Genomic DNA, 22,966 nt, shown 5'->3' on the forward strand with positions numbered 1-22,966 from the left:
TGCAGCAGCGGGTTTGTTACTGCTGCTTAGTATATTCACAAATATTTGCAATTTAATATGATGATTATTTACGCTTTGTGATATATGGAATATCCTTGTGTTATGTGTTAATAAAAAGTTATACTTTTTTATATAATTTAGATCGTGTTGTGACTTCACTATCTCAGTTGGTTACATATTGTGCTATGTGAAGAGGATAGTATTTAGTTGTTATAGAGGAATTTGTTTGGTGGTTAATAGCGATATGAGCTTGCCCCTCTCATAATGGTTCTAAAACAGATATGCACCTTAACCAATATGGCGCTGTTGCCTTCAGCATACTAGTGCACAAATGCGGACCATAATGCTTTACGTCTTTGGGCAGACGTCACAGTCATGCGCATTAGCGTTAGGAGGATGCTGAGGATTCAACACATGTTAGACTACAATTGTAAGTGTGCGATAATTTCGTTTCACAAGTTTGGGACACCTGAGTTGATTTGATTGACCATTTAGTAAATTTTAAACACTATCACTTTGCACTGTATGGCATTTTTATATGAATCATTTACTTGAATAGATTTACCATAATGGCACTTTTTGCACTTTTTTGGACTATTGATTGTAATTGTTTTGATGTCCGAAAGGGCTAAATAATGTTAATGATCTTTTATTGAAGAACATGTATGTTTTCTATATATACTCACCTTATTTGTATGTTCAGTGCTTGAGAAAGGATACCATATCCGAAACGTTGCCACGCCGTTCAGGCATTAAAGCCCATTTTTTTCATTTTTTTTGTGCTGTTTTCCTTTTTTACTCATATATATATATACAGTGGGGCAAAAAAGTATTTAGTCAGTCAGCAATAGTGCAAGTTCCACCACTTAAAAAGATGAGAGGCGTCTGTAATTTACATCATAGGTAGACCTCAACTATGGGAGACAAACTGAGAAAAAAAAATCCAGAAAATCACATTGTCTGTTTTTTTAACATTTTATTTGCATATTATGGTGGAAAATAAGTATTTGGTCAGAAACAAAATTTCATCTCAATACTTTGTAATATATCCTTTGTTGGCAATGACAGAGGTCAAACGTTTTCTGTAAGTCTTCACAAGGTTGCCACACACTGTTGGTATGTTGGCCCATTCCTCCATGCAGATCTCCTCTAGAGCAGTGATGTTTTTGGCTTTTCGCTTGGCAACACGGACTTTCAACTCCCTCGAAAGGTTTTCTATAGGGTAGAGATCTGGAGACTGGCTAGGCCACTCCAGGACCTTGAAATGCTTCTTACGAAGCCACTCCTTCGTTGCCCTGGCGGTGTGCTTTGGATCATTGTCATGTTGAAAGACCCAGCCACGTTTCATCTTCAATGCCCTTGCTGATGGAAGGAGGTTTGCACTCAAAATCTCATGATACATGGCCCCATTCATTCTTTCATGTACCCGGATCAGTCGTCCTGGCCCCTTTGCAGAGAAACAGCCCCAAAGCATGATGTTTCCACCACCATGCTTTACAGTAGGTATGGTGTTTGATGGATGCAACTCAGTATTCTTTTTCCTCCAAACACGACAAGTTGTGTTTCTACCAAACAGTTCCAGTTTGGTTTCATCAGACCATAGGACATTCTCACAAAACTCCTCTGGATCATCCAAATGCTCTCTAGCAAACTTCAGACGGGCCCGGACATGTACTGGCTTAAGCAGTGGGACACGTCTGGCACTGCAGGATCTGAGTCCATGGCGGTGTAGCGTGTTACTTATGGTAGGCCTTGTTACATTGGTCCCTGCTCTCTGCAGTTCATTCACTAGGTCCCCCCGCGTGGTTCTGGGATTTTTGCTCACCGTTCTTGTGATCATTCTGACCCCACCGGGTGGGATTTTGCGTGGAGCCCCAGATCGAGGGAGATTATCAGTGGTCTTGTATGTCTTCCATTTTCTAATTATTGCTCCCAGTGTTGATTTCTTCACTCCAAGCTGGTTGGCTATTGCAGATTCAGTCTTCCCAGCCTGGTGCAGGGCTACAATTTTGTTTCTGGTGTCCTTTGACAGCTCTTTGGTGTTCACCATAGTGGAGTTTGGAGTCAGACTGCTTGAGGGTGTGCACAGGTGTCTTTTTATACTGATAACAAGTTTAAACAGGTGCCATTACTACAGGTAATGAGTGGAGGAAAGAGGAGACTCTTAAAGAAGAAGTTACAGGTCTGTGAGAGCCAGAAATCTTGATTGTTTGTTTCTGACCAAATACTTATTTTTCACCATAATATGCAAAAAAATGATAAAAAAACAGACAATGTGATTTTCTGGATTATTTTTTCTCAGTTTGTCTCCCATAGTTGAGGTCTACCTATGATGTAAATTACAGACGCCTTTCATCTTTTTAAGTGGTGGAACTTGCACTATTGCTGACTGACTAAATACTTTTTTGCCCCACTGTATATATATATACATATATATATATATATAGACTGTATATATGTTTTCATAAATATTTGAGCCCATGGATCCATTGTATGTCCGTTTTGCAAGCCGGCGAGAAAATCTTGCTGTGTGGATGCCATGCGGATTACATACGGAGGTTTACATGCGCAAAATACGCTGACACACCCTGCCTATGGATGACATACGGATCACTATTTTGGGAATATTTCTGCATGTAAAATACGGACCGTATTTCCCTATGCTGAGTGGGACTCCGGCCTAAGGCTGCGGTCACACTATCAGTATTTGGTCAGTATTTTACATTAGTATTTGTAAGCCAAAATCAGGAGTGGGTGATAAACGCAGAAGTGGTGCATATGTTTCTATTATACTTTTCCTCTGATTGTTCCACTCCTGGTTTTAGCTTACCAATACTGATGTAAAATACTGACCAAATACTGATAGTGTGACTGTAGCCTAAGGCTAGGTTCACATTGCGTTAAGTGCAGTCCGTTCAGCGCATAAGCGAACGGACTGCGTTAACGCAAGTGCCGAAAAAGGTCGCATTTATGTGATCGCGCTAGCGCAGATGTTGTATCTGTGCTAGTGGTGACGTACCCGAAAAGCTGCAAACTGCATCCGAGGGTCCGTCACAGAATGACGGTACATCACTAACGCATGCCGATTATGACATGCGTTAGCGATGCGCTATATAATGGCAGTCAATGGGTGCGCTAATGGATCTGTTACATAGCGTTATTGCCGCTATGTAACGGATGCCATCAACGGATTGCCATTAACACAATGTGAACCCAGCCTAACCCAACGGCGCATCACAAGAGTACTGATGGTCACATGGAATGATAAGCCTCCTACCCTCTCACTGTTAGTGCTCCTGGTTTTGGCTTACAAATACAAAGGTAAAAAAAAACTCAGCAAATACTCCAAATGTGCACATGGCCTTAAGGTACCGTCACATTAAGCGACGCTGCAGCGATACCGACAACGATCCGGATCGCTGCAGCGTCGCTGTTTGGTCGCTGGAGACAACCACTACATACTTACCTACTGCTGTCTGTCCCCGGCGCTGTGCTTCTCTGCTCTGGCTGTGAGCGCCGGGCAGCCGGAAAGCAGAGCAGTGTCGTCACCGCTCTGCTTTCCGGCCGCTGTGCTCACAGCCAGTGCAGGAGGAGAGCAGAGAAGCAGAGCGCCGGGGACAGACAGCGGTAGGTAAGTATGTAGTGTTTGTTTTTTTTACTTTAACGATGGTAACCAGGGTAAACATTGGGTTACTAAGCGCGGCCCTGCGCTTAGTAACCCGATGTTTACCCTGGTTACCAGCGAAGACATCGCTGAATCGGCGTCACACACGCCGATTCAGTGATGTCAGCGGGAGATCCAGCGACGAAACAAAGTTCTGGACTTTCTTCCCCGACCAGTGACATCACCGCAGGGGCCTGATCGCTGCTGCCTGTCACACTGGACGATATCGCTAGCCAGGACGCTGCAACGTCAAGGATCGCTAGCGATATCGTCTAGTGTGACGGTACCTTTAGAGGCACGTTCTGGCTGTAGCGCATAATCATTACCTGCCTGGTATGGACAAAACTCACTCCATGAGCCCTCTCCATAAACCCACTACTTACTTGCATGGCACTTGTATGGCAAATGTCAGTAAGGGGTTAAAACATCTTTATTTTATTTGTTAGTTCCCTTAGTGGACTAGAACTTGCAATAGTTTTAGAACTGCTAACTTTCTCGCTCTTGCTATGTGGCCTAATTTCATGCATTGGGCGATATACAACAGATTCTTGCCATAACCTAAAGTACAGATAGCACATACACCTTTTAGGATCTTTCAGTACCTTGCAGTATATACTATATCTCATATCAAGCTCAGCCATACACACAGGAGGGTCAAGATTGCAGTCGCAGGAGCGCTCAGCACGGTACCTCATCAGCTTCCTGTGTTGTATGAGCACTGACAATGGCAAAAATTTAAATGCCTCTGTTAGAGATTGACAGCAGCATTTATGTTGTTAAGCCGAAGTGATTGGAGCTAATTTTGGTGGCTTCAGTTACAGGCATATGTTGGCTATGTAAAGTAGGCTGGTATGAAGAAAGCTCAGCTCATCTTATATAGGTGAATTATCCTAATGGTTGTTCATCAATACTATTTGTCCTACCACTCTTGTAATATAAATAGCCGTGAACGTATTGAGTACCACAAATAGATAAAAGAGTGTTATTTTCTACTTTTTATGGTAGTAAAAAGATTTAAAATTTTATATTGTGAAATACAGTACATTCTAATTTACCATTGTATAATTATATGGTGAAGATCAAGTACTGAAATACTAAATGTTTATTAAGAATTTCCCATAGAGTACGGTACGAAGTTAAAAATCATCTAGTACAGTACAGACCAAAAGTTTGGACACACCTTCTAATTTAAAGATTTTTCTGTATTTTCATGACTATGAAAATTGTACATTCACACTGAAGGCATCAAAACTATGAATTAACACATGTGGAATTATATACGTAACAAAAAAGTGTGAAACAACTGAATTTATGTCTTATATTCTAGGTTCTTCAAAGTAGCCACCTTTTGCTTTGATGACTGCTTTGCACACTCTTGGCATTCTCTTGATGAGCTTCAAGAGGTAGTGACCGGGAATGGTTTTCACTTCGCAGGTGTGCCCTGTCAGGTTTAAAGGGACTCTGTCACCTGAATTTGGAGGGAACAATCTTCAGCCATAGGGGCGGGGTTTTTGGGTGTTTGATATACCCTTTCCTTCCCCTCTGGCTGCATGCTGGCTGCAATATTGGATTGAAGTTCATTTTCTGTCCTCCATAGTACATGCCTGCTCAAGGCAAGAAGTATACAGTGGCGCAGTGGTTAGCACTGCAGCCTTGCAGCGCTGGAGTCCTGGGTTCAAACCCCACCAAGGACAACATCTGCAAAGAGTTTGTATGTTCTCTCCGTTTTTGCGTGGGTGTCCTCCGGGCACTCCAGTTTCCTCCCACATTCCAAAGACATACTGATAGGGAATTTAGATTGTGAGCCCCATCGGGGACAGTGATGATAATGTGTGCAAACTGTAAAGCGCTGCGGAATATGTTAGCGCTATATAAAATTAAAGATTATTATTATTTACTAGATTGTGGCCCGATTCTAACGCATCAGGTATTCTAGAATATGCATGTCCCCGTAGTATATGGACAATGATGATTCCAGAATTCGCGGCAGACTGTGCCCATCGCTGATTGGTCGAGGCAACCTTTATGACATCATCATCGCCATGGCAACCATTATGACATCTACGTCGATACTGTGCCTGTCGCTGAATCAGAAACGTGGGATTTCTACGTCCTTTATGACATCATCGTCGTTGTGTCCGTCGCTGATTGGTTGAGGCTTGGCGGCCTCGACCAATCAGAGACGCGGGATTTCCAGGACAGACAGACAGACAGAAAGACAGACAGACAGATGGAAAAACCCTTAGGCAATTATATATATAGATTATTAAAAAGGCTTCTGTTAACACTGATTATATACCAGACTTCAGCTGTTATAAATAGGCAGTAGTAATGGAATTATGTACAGAATTTTTTTCTGAAGGGAAGACCTTATATCACCTGATTAGGACTATTTGGGAATCTCAAAGTGAGCAATAACTGTGAGTCCTCACAAATATAGGAAAAATGAGCACACAGACTGTAAAGAGGCGCTGCAGCTCTGTACTACAGAGTTTTAAAGATTCCAAATGCTGCTGTTTGGTGGCACCCTTATAAAGAAGAAAGCAAATGTTTTTTGCAACATGATCAAGTTTTGGAGTAGGATCTTGAAAAGGACAATGGACCCCTTTAGACTTGTTGAGGTATAACTCTTTACAAATAAAAAGTTTATGATTCCATAATAGAGTACTATGCCTGAGAGAAAAAATGAAATCTGTAACTGGGATTAGCAAAATATTTGAATTTGAATATTTCAGATCTGTCCTCATTGAGTTTTGGAGTGGAAGCAGTTAACAGTAAAATGTGTTTTTTTTTTCATCATAAAAGCAATATGATTAGTTTTGACATCAGTATTAGACTTTATTCACACATCAGTATTTTTATGAGTATTTCATCAGTATTTGTTTGCCAAAACCGGGAGCGGCTCCAAAACTTAGAACAGGTGTCAAGCTTTCAACTATAGTTTTTGTATATATGCTCCACTCCTGGTTTTTGTTTCTTGAAGAACTGGGCTACACTTCGAAATGCGTAGAGAAATCAAAAAACACTTTTTTACATTATCTTCTAAATATGATGTTTTTTCATCACCTGGTAGCGCGGATACAGACCACCAACTTTCCATTTTTTACCCACTCCTGGTTTGGTCATAGAAACACGGATGGAAAATGCAGACCAAATACTGACGTGTGAATAAGATTTTAAGTGGGTTTCATCTCTATGGATCTTTGATTAACTGAACCTCTTAATTTATCACCCAAACATTGTACTGTAGTTGTTTTTCATTTCAGCCATACATTAGAAAAAGACTAAAGTGATCGAGCTTCATGTCCTACAGTGGGTACAAAAAGTATTCAAACCCTTTTAAATGTTTTAGTCTTTGTTTCATTGCAGCCATTTGGTAAATTCAAAAAAGGTATTTTTTCCCATTATTGTATACTCTGCACCCCATCTTTGCAATTTTATTAAGAAAGAAAAGCTGAAATATCACATGGTCATAAGTAGGGTTGAGCGAAACGGGTCGGCCAGATTCAGAAGTCGCCGACTTTTGGCAAAGTCGGGTTTCATGAAACCCGGCCTGACCCCTGTGTGGGGTCGGCCATGAGGTCGGCGATCTTCTGATCTGGAATCGGAATTCCGATACCGAGTTCCGATATGTTTAAGATATCGGGAATCGGTATCGGAATTCATATTTAAGAATGACGTCGCGGCTTGTGATTGGTCGCGTGAATGGTCACATGGGCGTCACGCGACCAATCACAAGCCGTGACGTCATCTAAGGTCCTTCAGGCGCTAATTCTTAGGAAGGAAGCATCCGAGGGTGTGTCCGAGGGTGAGTATATTCCTAATAGGTATATACTCACCCTCGGACGCGCCCTGGTTCTAACCCGCAGCCTTCCTTCCTAAGAATCAGCGCCTGAAGGACCTTAGATGACGTCGCAGCTTGTGATTGGTCGCGTGACGCCCATGTGACCGCTCACGCGACCAATCACAATCCGCGACGTCATCAAAGGTCCTTCAGGCGCTCATTCTTAGGAAGGAAGGCTGCCGGTGAGAACCAGGGCGCGTCCGAGGGTGAGTATATCAATATTTTTTATTTTGATTCTTTATTTTACACTTAAATATGGATCCCAGGGCCTGAAGGAGAGTTTCCTCTCCTTCAGACCCTGGGAACCATTAGAAACCCAATGCACTGCATTGGGTTTCGTGTTTCCTCCGACCCCGACCCCGACTTTTCTATAGGATCGGCCGATTTCACTCGACTTGACTTTTGAAAAAGTCGGGTTTCGTGAAACCCGACCCGATCCTATAAAAAGAAAAGTCGCTCAACCCTAGTCATAAGTATTCAGACCCTTTGCTCAGTATTGAGTAGAAACACCCTTTGAGCTAGTACAGCCATGAGTCTTCTTGGAAATGATGCAATAAGTTTTTCACACATGGATTTTGGGATCCTATGCCATTCTTCCTTGCAGATCCTCTCAAGTTCCGTCAGGTTGGATGGTGAATGTTGGTGGACAGTCATTTTCAGGTCTCTCCAGAGATGCTCAATTGGGTTTAGGTCAGAGTTCTGTCTGGGCCAGTCAAGAATGGTCAGATAGTTGTTCTGAAGTCACTCCTTTGTTATTTTAGCTGTGTGCTTAGGGTCATTGTCTTGTTGGAAGGTAAACCTTCGGCCAAGTCTGAGGTCCAGAGCACTTTGGAAGAGGTTTTCAGCCAGGATATCTCTGTACTTCGCCGCATTCATGTTTCCTTTATTGGCAACTAGTTATCCCTGCAGCTGAAAGGCACCCACATAGCATGATGCTGCCACCACCATGTTTCACTGTTGAGATTGTATTGTGCACGTGATGAGCAGTGTCTGGTTTTCTCCACACATACCACTTAGAATTATCACCAAAAAGGTCTATCTTCATCTCATCAGACCAGAGAATCTTATTTCTCATAATCTGGGAGTCCTTCATGTGTTTTTAGCGAACTCTATGCAGGCTTTCATTTGTCTTGCACTGAGGAAAGGCTTCCATCGGACCACTCCACCATAAAGACTGCAGTGTTAGTTGACTTTGTGGAACTTTCTCCCATCTCCCTACTCCATCTCTGGTGCACAGCAACAATGATCTTGGGTTTCCTCTTTACCTCTCTCACCAAAGCTCTTCTCCCATGATTGCTCAGTTTGACTGGACAGCCAGGTCTAGGAACATTTCTGGTGGTCTCAAACTTCTTCCATTTAAGGATTATGGAGGCCACTGTGCTCTTAGGAGCCTTGAGTACTGCAAAAATTCTGTTGTAACCTCTGCCAGATCTGTGCCTTGTCACAATTCTGTCTCTGAGCTCCTTGGCCAGTTCCTTTGACCCCATGATTCTCATTTGGTCTGACATGTACTGTGAGCTGTGAGGTCTTATATAGAAAGGTGTGTGCCTTCACAAATCAAGTCCTATCAGTTTAGTTAAACACAGCTGGCCTCCAATGAATGAGTAGAACCATCTTAAGGAGGATCACAAGGAAATGGACAGCATGTGACTTAAATATGCCGAGCAAAGAGTCTGAATACTTAAGTCCATGTAACATAGTAACGTACTAACATAAGTCCATCTAGTTCAACCCATAGCCTAACCTAACATGCCCTAACATATGTGATATTTCAGTTTTTCTTTTTTTTTAATTTGCAAAAAATTCTACATTTCTGTTTTTTTCAGTCAAGATGGGATGCAGAGTGTACATTAATGTGAAAAAACTTTTTTGAATTTACCAAATGTCTGAAATGAAACAAAGAGTGAAAAATTGAAAGAGGTCTGAATACTTTCAGTACCCACTGTATAAGAATCAAGAATGCTGTACAGCTTATGACATAATAGTACATCTGAGCACACCTCAAGCACTAAATTGATGCTCATACAGACATTTAAATCTGTCTACCTTATTGGGCGCTGGCATTCATTTTCATATATTAGCAAGAGAAGGAGATTGGGCTCTTTACTTGGACTTCCATTACAAGTGTTTTTCAGCATGTAAGTAGCAAATAAACATGTTTGTTATAAATGCTAAACTAAAAATTACTTAAAATGCTGTAAAATTATGTGTTTTTTTATTTATTATTTAGTAATGTTTTCTAAACATATTATTATTCATAATGGTTACAAAATATAGTTTAGGGGCTAAATACTATTATTTATTCATTTATTCATGCTTTAAGCTTGAGAGCAGGGCCCTCACTCCTTCTGTAACTGTTGATGAACTATGTGCTACTTTATAATGTCTTTATTGTCTGTACATATCCCTGCTTAACTGTAAAGTGCTGCGGAGTATCTTGGCACTTTAGAAATTATTATTATTATTAGAGCTAAATCGCATCAAATATTAGGCCTATTTTTGCTTACCACGTACTTACACTTTATTATGTGCCTATTTTATATGTTTTCCATATACAGTACGTTATAAAGTAAACTGTCATAAATTAGGGACAATAACAAAAGATATTTTGATTTTTGTAAATCTAATATTTTATCATTTGTAGAGATGAGTGAACCCGAACTTACAAGTTCAGGGTTCGTAGCAGACAGTAGGTGTCCGACACTAAACGCCAAACACGGACTTCTTCTTTTGCAGAGAGAGAGAATTTTTTTCCTGATCCAAAGTTCGGGTTTCTATTGTTTTCAATGGGGTTCGGGTTCTGGTTCAAGTTCGGGAACAATTCTCGGTCCCAAATCTAGCTTTGCACTAAAGTTCGGGTTGGATGCCAAAACCCGAACTTCCACAGGTCCGCTCATCCCTAATCATTTGATTAGGGATGAGGAGCCTATAACAGATAATTTTTTGTGGTGCATCAAAATTAGGAAATTTGAACATTATTTCATAGACACCACAAGTTCTCGTATAAGCGAAAATTGTGCTTTCCAAATGTAGACAAAATGGAAAACATGTACCGGCCGTGTGTGTGTGTGTGTGTGTTTTTGTCAGTGTGTGCATGTATCAGTGTGTGTTTGAGTGTGCGTGTGTGTGTTTCGGTGTGTGTATGTGTGTGGCTGTGACTAACTGTGCATGTGTGTTTGTGTGTCTATCTGTATATGTTTCGGTGTATGTCTGTGTATGTCAAAACTCAGATACACTTACGTTCAAAGCAAGCTTCAATAGTTAGAAATATTTACCACTGACTGCACAGGTAATGTAGCTTTTAGTTAAAACAATGAATAGGGTAGTGTCATATGAAAAATCCTTAAAATATATAGAAAGTCCAATTAATAAGTAGATTAACTGATTTAATTACGCAGCCAGTTATAGGAATTACATACATTCATGTTATAACAATTGTACAAGTCTAGCTGCAAGTAAATCAAACAACCAAAATTACTTAAAATAGGAAAAGTTGGTGAATACAATAGTTCATTTAGCAGTAAATTTACCGGTATTATTAGCTAGTAAACATGGTCTCTTATTTCTACAGGCTCCTCTATTTCTGTAATATTGTGTATTCCTGTACAGTGCCTCTTGACTTGTCGTTCTAGTCGTGGATATGTTTGTAAATTTTTGGTGTGATCAGTATTGGTTTACTTTCTAAGGTATGCAAATATGCAGATCACTCTCTACGTCTACTAGAAAAACATTACCATCTCGGAGATGGTGCGGGGAAGTTTTATTGTCCATATATTCTGCTATCTATTAAACCCACAAAGATTACTCACACACAGCCTTTTGTTTTTTTTCCCAAGAGAACTTGATTGAAGTCTAATAATGGAATCTAATATTTCCATCATCACTCTATTTTAATATGCACTTCCATGAGGCTTTTTTCAGATATTCATTGTCTACGTCATTACACATCCATCATCAGATACTTGACTGCTGGTACTGTATATAGTCTTACGGATTACTTAAGATGGAACATCTAGAGTCATTGGGAATCCATTTTCCACTGAACATGTTTCCATTTGGAAAAAAAAACATAGTCCAATGCAGTGGCGATAATTTAAACAGGAATGATGTTGACTTGTAAAAGATCCGGCTTAACTTCCAAAACGAACTTCACACCACACTCCTTCACAACAAGAGCCCATCTTACAACATCAAGGTGGAACCAGGGACCTCTATAAATAAGCAACTGCATATTTAATGATTGATTTGGTATAATGTATTTGAACAGAGCTAGTTTGTAATAATTTTTAATATTTACAAAAAAAATCCCCAAATTTTAGCTTTGACAAATACAAAAACTGCCCGTGATTTTCTGCACAAGTACACGTCTTGCATGGTTCCACTTTTTTTTTTTTTTTAGAAATTAAAATAAATTATGTAGCACAAAAAAAATTAACTGATCTAAAGCTTTAAGGTAATGCACAAATGCCATTACATAGATCTTATTTTCCAAACATTAGACAAAAATGCATTGAATACAAAAATTTATTAACACAAGCTTTGAACACTTTATGTAACATTAATCAATTGTTTAGTTCTAGATAATTATTTAATAGTATTCACTTTTATATTAATAATCTGTTGCACACAAAATATAGACTTACATCTATGCAGATCGTTGGAGAACGGATCCACTTAATTTAGTAAGGCTGTTGGCTTTGCTGTAAATTGTACAAAGGATGCTAAATAGATGATGCAATAACTACTACACCCAACTTGAAAAGCAACTGAAACCCTACATCATCTGTACAACTAACACATTTATAACCCTATCCACTACAAACAAACACAGAGATGAGACTAAAATACAAGCCGATGTGTTGCAGCATTGTAGGGCCACTAAAAAGCCATCTGTGGTTCGTGGCAATTTAAAAGGCAAGGGAAGGCACAAAAGCTGCAAACTGCATCCTGTGTCACACTGCCTGAGGAAAAAACGCAAAATGAAGGTAAGATTGATGTCATGCAGACCAAACTCCTAAGAGCAGCTACTGCTTGCAATAGGATCAGCTGACAGGAGTGGCCAAGGAAGGAACTTTGGTCAAGCTCCTTTGATCCATCACCTCTTTTTGATCAGACTGGAAGGAAGAAAATAGCTGAAAGGTTTGGTACGCTTTCTCTAGCAGCATTCTTGTTCTTGACTTAGACATTGGTGACTCAGATGAAGTTTTTTCTTTAGATAAATTTAGGTGAAAAGGAAAAAAAAATAAGTATTTACATTTCCTAGACATCTCTTCGGACATAGGCATGGTCATGAGCAAGAGAGACCTCAGTTTCCTTGCGTTGCATTTTTTCTTTTTTTTTTTCTTTTTTTTTACAATCATCATAGATACTTTTTGAATGCTACACATTATATTATGACAAAACGTTGTTTTATGAAAGTACTTTTACTAAGCAATAAGCCATAATGTAGAAAAATACATTTTACCTTTGAAAGACTCAAAAAACAAAGAACAAAACTTTAGTAGTAGTGCATAATTATTTAGTAGTAGCTACAACAGGGGTTCCTAACTTTACAATAAGAGCTTGCATAAACATAACATGAGGTTTTTACAATTAGGAGAAAGAAATGACGTGCTCAACGACAGTACTAAAATGATGAAGGGCGATGAAGAAGGAATAATGTTCTGCAAAAAGACAGCAAAATAAATACCTAAACTCAAGAGCTGAAGAAAATATTTTTGGTAGATTCATATGAAGAGAAGCATGGACAGCACTGGAGAGAAACACAATGTACTTTGTATCACGTTCCAATACCAAGCTGCCCATTGTCAGTTTGGGCAATGGACCTATAGAAGAACTTGGATTACTTGTTTAGTAGATAGGTCCACAACCATGAACTTCATTTTGGGCAGTTCTTTATGCAATGTGCTGTACTTTTTTCCAGCTTTTATATTGCCACTTGACTAGTGAAGATTTGCTGTCAGGACAACATTACTATGTGCTTGGTCCAATTAGAAAGTTTAATAGGTGACTCTGAACTGCACCCAAAGTGGGATGCATTGTAGTATTTATTAATTTAATAGAGCTGTTGGTTCATAAATAGTGATGAGCGACTATGCTCGTTACTCGGGTTTCTCCGAGCATGCTCGGATGGTCTCTGAGTATTTTAGCATGCTCGGAGATTTAGTTTGTGTCGACGCAGCTGCATGATTTGCAGCTGCTAGACAGCTTGAATGCATATGGGGGTTGCTTAACAAACAGGCAGTCCCCACATGTATTCAAGCTGTTTAGCAGCTGCAAATCATACAGCTACGTCGAAATAAACTAAATCACCGCGCACACCAAGATACTCGGAGACTAATGCGCATACTCGTTCATCACTAGTCATGAAACTATTCCAAATCAACATAAATACATATAAAAGTGGAACTAAAGACAGCACAACATTTGGAAAATATAACGAGGGACAATGCTCCTAAGAAGGTTAAAGGAGCTGGTGGTGGCACTCACCAAGGGCAGAATTGTCTAGAACAATTCACTAAATCATTAGCAACAAAAATCCCTTGCGCTAGGTCATCAATGTCTATGTCCATCAGCAAAAGGTTAGAATTAAGGTCTTCAACCCTGTTGCAGATAAAAATACTATCCATTTAATTTCATGTTACAAAAATAGGAGCAAAATATTTTAAACAATGGATTGTCTTTTTTTTACTATTTCTCTTTATATAAAAACGTAAACAGCTCTTGCGAATTCTAAGATTTGCGCACACATTGTACTTGTTCTTTGTCACTTATATATATTTATGTATAACATATAGAACTTATTAATTTGTCCACAAAGTAGATCTGTGCGTTCTCTAGTGCTTTGTACAAAAGAAAAACAATATTATTATTAAAATATTCATTTAATGGCTTTACTTAATACATAAATACATGTTTGTAGATAACACAGGAGCGATGATTGTTCAGTCAGTTTGGTGATGATGTTTTTTTTTTTTTCGTTTTGTTGGGCTGTATACACAGGTTGGCTGGTTGCTCATCGCTACAAGTATGCTACTCGTCGTCCTTTATTTTTTATTCTTTGCTTATACCTTTTCCCCAGGACTGCTGCCAAGTATTTCTTGACAGCCATTTGTTTTCGGTAGCGGCTGTAGCTGTCAGTGAAGATGCCATCTGAGTGCCGTTTTGATAGTGGTTCCGAGTCATCTTCCAGGCTGCTACTCAATGCACTGCAATGGCAAAAAGCAAGAGTTGCAGTCTACAGTAGCATCTCTCTACATGCACCCAGCTCAAGCTGGGTCTGAGTCTAGGATACTTGGCTCAAAGTACTGAGCGGGCTGCACCGTACAAAAGAGCATCCAAACTGCTCAGGCACAAGGCACAGCTACCTCATAAGTAGGAAAGCCCCATTAATGGTGTATTGAGTTAGTTAGCCATGTCATTTCTGATTCCGTTAAAATTCACAAGCATTAATTCTGGCATATATCTAAGTAGAGCAACCGGTGCTCCTGAGCTCTCTGCTACAACCTCTACTGCAAGCCTTACTTATGACTGCCATTCTGTTGGAGTCAACAGATGCCATAAATCAATGAACACATGTGGTAAATGGGTACACAGTAAGCAGCAATGCAGCAGAGGACCAAGAAGACCTGTCTGCCATGAAAAAAAGCAATGGGATGCACAATATTAAAAGAATGCTTAGCATATTTTTGGCTTAAAATATGATCTTTTTTTATTATATCAATGAGGGATACATTTTAAATTGGCAGGGTAGGAACAATATTCTGAGTAAGAACAGTTTAATGATCTAGTCCTATTAACTGGCACTAGCACAGCCCCCACCCAACTATCCCCTATCCTCATACGTCTTACATAAGATGTCCATATCATTGATCATTTTACAGTCACAGTTTACAGTCACCTCATTACAACTTATCTCATTTTTTTCTGAGTACCACCCTCTGATCCTCAGTGCAAGAGCACAATTGCATGAAGATAAATTCCACTGTGTTGTATCATCATAATAAGGCCCAGCATGTTAATTCACAAGCCATCTGTCCAATATTTCTGTCATTCCCCCCAATAATAATACCTATAACACCAAATACATAGCAGGAATGCTATTCTCTCATCCACCCAAAAATGAATTGCATATGGTAGCTTTAAAGTCTCAAGGGGAATATGATAATTTGATTTCTTATTCTCATATCTGTCAAACACTTTGAGCCATCAGCTGCTATCTTGCAGTTATATCCTTCATTATTGTGAAGTGAGGAGAGGTTTATCTTGTAATTAGCTACATATATCATGATATCATGATTCTCCCATTTACGTTTGGCCTCCAAACAACACATTTGTCGAAGAAAATGTCTCGCCTCGGAACAAAGGGGAGATACATTATAATAGGAGATTCTGTTTTAGCGCCTTTGAAATGTGATTTATCACAGATAAATAATGTGTTTACCCAAAGTAAGCAGCACGTCTATATACATATATATGAATTTATATGTGCTTGACAGTGCTTGAGTAATTAAGTCTTAATACTTGCAAAAGAGCAAGAAAAATATCTTAATGTCAAGCCCAATTATGGCTGCATAAATCCTAAACAAAGGGTATAAACATCTGGCACACTGTCTACCCAACCTCCATTAGGCAACCCTATGCCTTGATCCTCATGTTGGACAAGTCCCAAAGGCCTCTGTCTCATTACCAATCACTACAGGGCTGTCCTCCCTTTTGCCACCATAATTGCCTCTGGGGCTTGCTGTCAACAACATGAAAAGAGTTGTGTTCTTCTTGTGAAATATATGGTAGGATATCGATGTTCTGATTGGGACAAGAGCAAAGGTGTCTAGATAATGTCCCTTAAATTGCAGCTATTACCTTTTGTTGCAGTGGCCACCAAGTCATCCAGTAAATTGTAGATTTTTCATAATCTAATGACATTTACCAGACTAGTGCACGTTATAGGAATTCTATATACTACAAAACCTTGAGTGAGCGATGCAACGATTCTAGCACAATCTGCGCATGCCCCATATTAAATAGCATCAATATTAATTGAATCATATTTGATTGCGTTCTGTTATCCAATGATGTCAGACCCAGTTGGGTTTCTAAACTGGTTTGTCAATTGGTAATTTAAAGGAGAATTTAACAAAATCAACAAATATAATAGCTCTGACACTGGAAGGAATTCACCTGCTGTAACATTAACGTCAGATAATTTAGGATGACAGTTTGGAGACAATATATTCATCACATGAATAATTCATCATCAAGATGCAATGAGTTCCCTTGAGCATTATTAAAATGTTACCCAACCCAGAAATCTATATTTCGTGAAGGCGCATAACTGCTCCATTCTTCAAAGAGAAAATCAGTGACATATCGGACAATAAGAGACTCCACCACAAAAAATGTAAATGCATAATCCAGGTGAAATAAACAACACAGCTTATTATAGCTTTATTGCTATGGCGAAGCTGTGAAATCCTTCTAAATAGAGATGGTAAAAATAAATATCATGGCATTTCAAATCTATAAACTAGACGTGTCTACTGTCTGATGTTTTGCGCTACATTGTCCATATGCTCCAGTACATAAGGCGGATCTGTTCTTCATAAATATTGATTACAGCCTGAATTTGGACTGGATTTTTTTTTTATTACTTTTTTTTTTTGGATGTGTACAAAAACTACGTTTTAAGAGCACAACCTTACCCTAAGCGATTGGCCATCAGAGTATGCAGGTATTTCCTCGCAGACAATTGCCCCAGTAAATTCCTATAGGCTTTGTTTAATAGATCATCAGCATGTCTGACAACAGCAAAGAAAAAAAATTAAAAAAAGGAAAGATGATTCCTGGAAATCTGACATCAACATGTGTTGTTTTCAAGCAAGAAGCATTTCTGAATGGAATGTGTGTATGTTTGCACAGGGAGGGCCGGGTGCAGCTGACCCATTAGAGCTTCCTGATTATGCCTAGACTGATTTGTCACTGGGTCATGTTTTACTCTAGTCCACATGTTATGCCTGATATGTCCTTTCCTCCCACATCCACATTATATATATACATATATATAACGCTTTTTTTTCCAAGATGCTGCTTAATTGCAAGATGCCACCTGATTAGCATTGAATGCTATTCATTTACATAAATTTCCATTTTCCCTTTAAATGTGCACCTCCTGTTAAATAATTTGGATGCATTGCAGTATTCGCAATACGGTCTGACATGAAACAGAAGCAGCGTTATTGTGTTTGCAGATTTTATTTCGTTATTTGTGACTATGCAACACATCATTGTAACTAGGTTTTATCTCATTTAGGGAAAAAAAAAAAGTCTGAATTCACCTCTTTTCCGGTGGATAATAAAAGGAATACATATCATCGAAGACAGAGGAAGGGTTTCCAATACCAATCGGATCGTTATCAAAGGCAAAGTCTGGAAGAGTGTTACCATCCTCATCATACACTTCATCGTCAAGCCTAATGAGCAGAGAGAAAGAAAGGAGAATGAATTGTAAGCCTCTTAATTAATCAAAAATGTATAATGACTTGATCAGTGCAATGTAATCCCTGGCAAAGGTTCATTTCTAGTGTCTACATTACTGGTCTTTTTTCTCTGAATATTGTTCGGTGATGAGATGCCAGACGTTGATGGAAAAAGACCCCCTGAGACCCTATCAATCTGTAGGTGGGCGTGAGAGAAATAACAAGAGCAGCCCATCTGTGAGCTGACCTGAGGTTGGGGCTGGGCCAGAGCTAGCTGCCAAATCCTACAATCATTAGTACAGGGAGCTGAGAGTAGAGAGAGGAGGTGGAGGGGAGGAAGGGAAAGATTAGAAAAGGTTGGGGGGGGGGGGTGAGGGAAACAACTTTCCTTTATTGGCAGAACAGCATCATCAAACACACTATCAGCTTCCAAACATTAAATCAGAGCACTAAGCATTGGCCACAAAGCACTGAAAATACTCGCCAGTAGCATATCCCTTCGACAGAAGGAGGGGTAGATTTGGAAAGACTGGGTCCTGACTTTGTTGGGGGTTTTGTTTCTTTTCATGCCAAGTTCCTCCTTAAGATTTTTTTTTTTCACTTTGTATTTGCTGGGATGTAGGTCACCGTAAGCTATTTTTGTCAGTTTGCTCTGCCAGCTTTATTAATAATAGATGCTTCCAAAGTGTTTTATTCTTGCTAAATCTGGATCCCAGTTTAGCAGTGTCAAATTCTCTGTACCGCAAGCACATGATCCAGGGTATTATATAGATTAACATAGCCAAGCAGAACACACACCCAAACAGTTTGCGCTGACCACTGTCGCTCAATACACAACAAGCATAAACAGCCTCTGGCATTTCGTCTGGTCCTGGACTCAAACTCCCATTGTCTTACGCGTTGGATGATAGGAGTTGCACCCCAGCAACAGTTGCACAGAGAAAACCACCCTTTATATCTAATATTAACTATAAGGTGAAGGTGAAGGCAGAAGATGCATAAATAGAAGAGTACGTTTTATTTATTACTGCATTCTAGTTATTAATTTGCGACCCATTTCACTTCGAAATGTTTGTTTTTTTCACCTGCGGAAAGCAGTGATCCTACTGAGAGGGGTAAGCAAAACCTCAGAGCACACAATGAATTATTTATAAATCTAATATGTGAATTGTGTAAGAAATTCAGAAGATAAATGACGTGGAGCCCTACAAAAGCACTAAAAACATTGATTATTTGGACAATAGCTGAAATGATGTTATCATTGAAAATGGAAAAAAAAAAATCTTAGGGTTAGAAAAGATGTATTCCCTTAGGTGGCGTCAATAATAGACGTAATAAGGTGTTAATCATATTTCATATGAAAACATTTCCTTTCTTTCTTTCATTACAATGCGCATGGTATCTGCTAAGCCTAAATAATAACAGATATAGAAAACGAAAGAGTCTAGGCATTCTAACATCTAACTATCGTGTTTTTTGAACTACGCTTGTGCCTCTGCTTTGACCAAGATGTTGAGGGTACGTACGTTATGTGCAAGTGGATTAAAACACTCATTAATGCATATAGCCTATATTTTTCTTTACATTCCCAGTGTAAACCATGTAAACTGTAGTTATCTCCTACGAAAAGTACATAAATGGATATTCCAGGATAATAGTTTTTTTTTAATGAAAAATCTATTTTTCCCCTAGAGATCCTATAGCTTGATTACTAGGATTGTACAATAGAAGCTAAGCACCTGTTCCATTGTAAGAAAGGTGACTGTCAGCCAGCAGTCGGAGGCATGTAGCACAGGGGGCTTCCCCGGCTGTCAGGCTTTGTCATTTAAAGATGTACCATCACTGATCCTAAACAAGATTCTCCTATACTATCTGAGAGATTGCAGAGCCAGGCTTTGGGACGTTATATTTTTTTTTTCATCAGTAATCCTTTTAACAAAATGCAGAATATGAATGCGAAATTCCAGCGACGGAAGCAAGACAGACACACGATATGGGAGGAAATGTGCTAAACCTTCCTGGCATTCAATATTCTAGTCTTCTAGTCCTTTTGATGAGACAGGGTCTTTGTGCATCTCACCGCTGATATTCTAGCCCACCGCATATGAACACATGCAGGGCAAGCCTACTCCCCTTCTCTAGTTTCCTTTGTAGTAATTCAAGTGGAGCTAGACATAGTGCATCATATGAGATGTTCCGCTACCGCAGCCCCATACTGAAATGAAATGTGAATTATTTTCAAAGACTGACAGAACAACAGGTTTTCACGACAATAATTAGCCGGATACTTACCTAAGTGCCGGGTACTTGAGCGCCGTAGGTGAGGAGTGGACAGTGCAGCGCATGACTCCATACACCAGCAGCCAGGCGAGCAGTGCTTTCCTGTACATCGTCATTCTGCGGGTGAGAGAAGCGAAGGGAACACTTTCAACAGGCACTTCTCATTAGCCAAGATCGATGTGCGATTTGACCTCAATTAGATCAATGCATACGCAAGTGGGGAACAGGCAAAATATTTACCAACGTGCAATTCATGCAACCTGTTTCCGATCTTTTATTAAGGCGAAGTAGGTACATCTGCCAATTCTACAACAAGGGTTCATATATGGAAGCATGCAAGGTTCTTACCATGTACAAAAAAACTCCACTGTGTCACAGAAACAGGGATATCAGGTCCCAAGTTAAAGCCAAGTGTCTTGCAAGTTTCCGCTCTTTCTTAGAATGTGGACTGCATTGCCTTGTGTCACAGGTTGCGGATTATACCGTAACTGGCTAGCTGCTGATTTTTTTTTTGGCTAAAAGTTTGATGCGAGCCACAATTCCAGAGGAATAAATAAAAAACAAAAAACAAAGGTGGATTCCGAATGAGATGAGAAAAAGAGCAGGGGAATAACAAAATAAAGAATAAAATATAACCTCCCTAGCTGAAAAAGTAAATGAAAGAAAGAAAAAAAAAAAAAAAACAAGTTGTAGCTGCTGGGAAGTAAATACGAATGAGATATAAAAAAGCAGTGAGCCAGGGAGGCAGGGAGAGCCTGGTGCAGCCTGTTAGGAGTCTTGGGCTGAGATGCTGACAATGAGATCAGATCTTCTCTGAGATACTTCTCCTGAGGCGTTTCTCTAGCTGCTTTCTTCTCCTTCTTGTGCTGCGATTCAAGTTGACCAGCCCTCCGTTCTTGTATGTATATACATATATTTATATATATACACACGCGCATGCAGGATAGTTGCAGCAAATGCCACTTTAGGAAGAGGTTGCGTTGTAAATGTTTGTCTGCATATTACCTTTAAATACCAGCTATTGTTTGTGATTCTGTGGCGCTCGGATTTTTATCCATGGATCAAACAGCTTCCCTTTTTTTCAGAGTGTAAGTCACGTAATGATCCAGTATCAGAAAAGACGTCATCAGGCCAATTCCTCCAGGAACATGATAACAATTCTCATCTTTCCTCACAGATGATCCGATCACAGTCATCAAGTCTTCTTATAAATATTCTGACATACCCATTCCCTTTAGTTTAACTACACATCAATATATTTTTTTTTTTTCCTCTTTTGGCAATATGTTCCCATAAATTATCTCTGACAGAAGCACAGGTGACAAGCAGAGGTATCCAGTGCTCAATCCAAATTATAGGGGAAAAAAGACCTTTAATCTGGAAAAGCTTCAGATGAGTACTTAGAATATATCGAATATAGAAAAATGTCCAATTGAACCCTGAATCCCAGGCATACACACACGTATGAGATGTGCATTTGTACATATATATATATATATATATATATATATAGTAACAGATAAATACATACACATACGCACGTATATATATATATATATATATATACTACTGTATATATAAGTAAATATATATACACATCGCCTATGTGAAAGTCTATTTGTACATATATATAGTAACATATGTATGTATATATACACACATACATACGTGCGTATGTATATATACATATACTATATACTGTATATATATATATATATATATATATATATATATATATATAAATTAACACTTACCAGGAAGACTTAAATGAAAGTAAACGATCAGCCAATGTATTCATGAGATATTAAAAGCTTCCCTAAGTGGTTCATTTTTTAATAAGATAATAATTGATAGATATTAGTTGGCTGAAATTAAGGGAGCTGTCCATTTGCTGGTGCTGAAACAAGAGTGGCTGCTGTTGATCTTTATAATTTCTTTTTCTGTATAATGAGTAAAAATGAACAAATATTATAGAGAGGTTTAATATTAAATATTTCCTAACAAAGAGACCTTTATACACTCCAATCATATATATATATATCCATGTTTAATATGTGCAATACACAGGAATCTATATACAGTATTATATACTATTGATTTTCCATTTAGTCTATTTTCCACATGATTATATTATAGCTAAATATCTGGTAATTGAGGTGCTAGGAGAAAGGTACATTATACATTTTACATGGACTCTTTAGGGAATCCCCTGTTAGACAGTTCAAAGATTAAATATTGCCATTTCCTTTCTTTCCATTTTTTTTCCTTTTTTCATTTACAGAAAATGACGTGAGATCACCACAATTACGTGGGTAGCCCACCAAGATCCTCCCTAGACAATATGTTTAGAACAGGCTGTTCCGGAGTAAATAATGCTGTATTACACCGACATTTACAAGAATGTGGAATGCCATCATCCATTTAAAAGGTTTTTTTTTTTTTTTTTTTTTATAGACGACTTCTAAGAACTATCTCCATTAAGATAGATTTATCAATTATTTTCCTTAGGATATAAAATATTAATACAGCATTATCAGTTGTGATAAATAACAAGACTTTTCTCTTTTGCTGCAAAAAAAACAACAACAAAGCTATGTCATCCAAATGTAATAAGTGGTCAGATGATCATATTAAAGCTATAGATTAGCACTTATGAGAAATATGTGTTAATGTTAAATAAGCATTGTAAATCAAGTTTATAAG

At 38.8% G+C, this 22,966-nt stretch overlaps 1 protein-coding gene across 2 annotated transcripts; it reads right to left on the bottom strand.

The window, feature by feature from the left end:
- Positions 1–10,877: 10,877 nt before the first annotated feature.
- On the bottom strand, positions 10,878–21,460 carry ADCYAP1 (adenylate cyclase activating polypeptide 1). Of its 2 annotated transcripts, XM_069731155.1 has the most exons (5): positions 20,612–21,460; positions 20,276–20,380; positions 17,843–17,977; positions 17,210–17,305; positions 13,005–14,716 (listed from the first exon to the last, which is right to left on the bottom strand). In XM_069731155.1, exons 2-5 carry the CDS (start codon positions 20,377–20,379, stop codon positions 14,530–14,532), a joined length of 522 nt encoding a protein of 173 aa, XP_069587256.1. In that variant the 5' UTR covers position 20,380; positions 20,612–21,460; the 3' UTR covers positions 13,005–14,529. The 2 variants fall into 2 exon arrangements, with proteins under 2 accessions (XP_069587257.1, XP_069587256.1); XM_069731156.1 differs by lacking the exon at positions 17,210–17,305 and having other exon boundaries at positions 10,878–14,716; positions 20,612–21,457.
- Between the last annotated feature and the right edge of the window lie 1,506 nt (positions 21,461–22,966).

This window comes from Ranitomeya imitator, chromosome 6 (assembly GCF_032444005.1).
Source record: "Ranitomeya imitator isolate aRanImi1 chromosome 6, aRanImi1.pri, whole genome shotgun sequence".
NCBI classification, from domain to species: domain Eukaryota; kingdom Metazoa; phylum Chordata; class Amphibia; order Anura; family Dendrobatidae; genus Ranitomeya; species Ranitomeya imitator.

Excerpts from the sequence above, each read along its gene's own strand:
- ADCYAP1 (XM_069731155.1), bottom strand. The coding sequence starts at position 20,379 with ATGACGATGTACAGGAAAGCACTGCTCGCCTGGCTGCTGGTGTATGGA. Across the intron at positions 17,306-17,842 it reads TATTATCCACCGGAAAAGAG|ACATGCTGATGATCTATTAA; the intron begins GTGAATTCAGAC and ends TGCTGTTGTCAG. Across the intron at positions 14,717-17,209 it reads CTGATGGCCAATCGCTTAGG|TGCATTGAGTAGCAGCCTGG; the intron begins GTAAGGTTGTGC and ends TTGCCATTGCAG.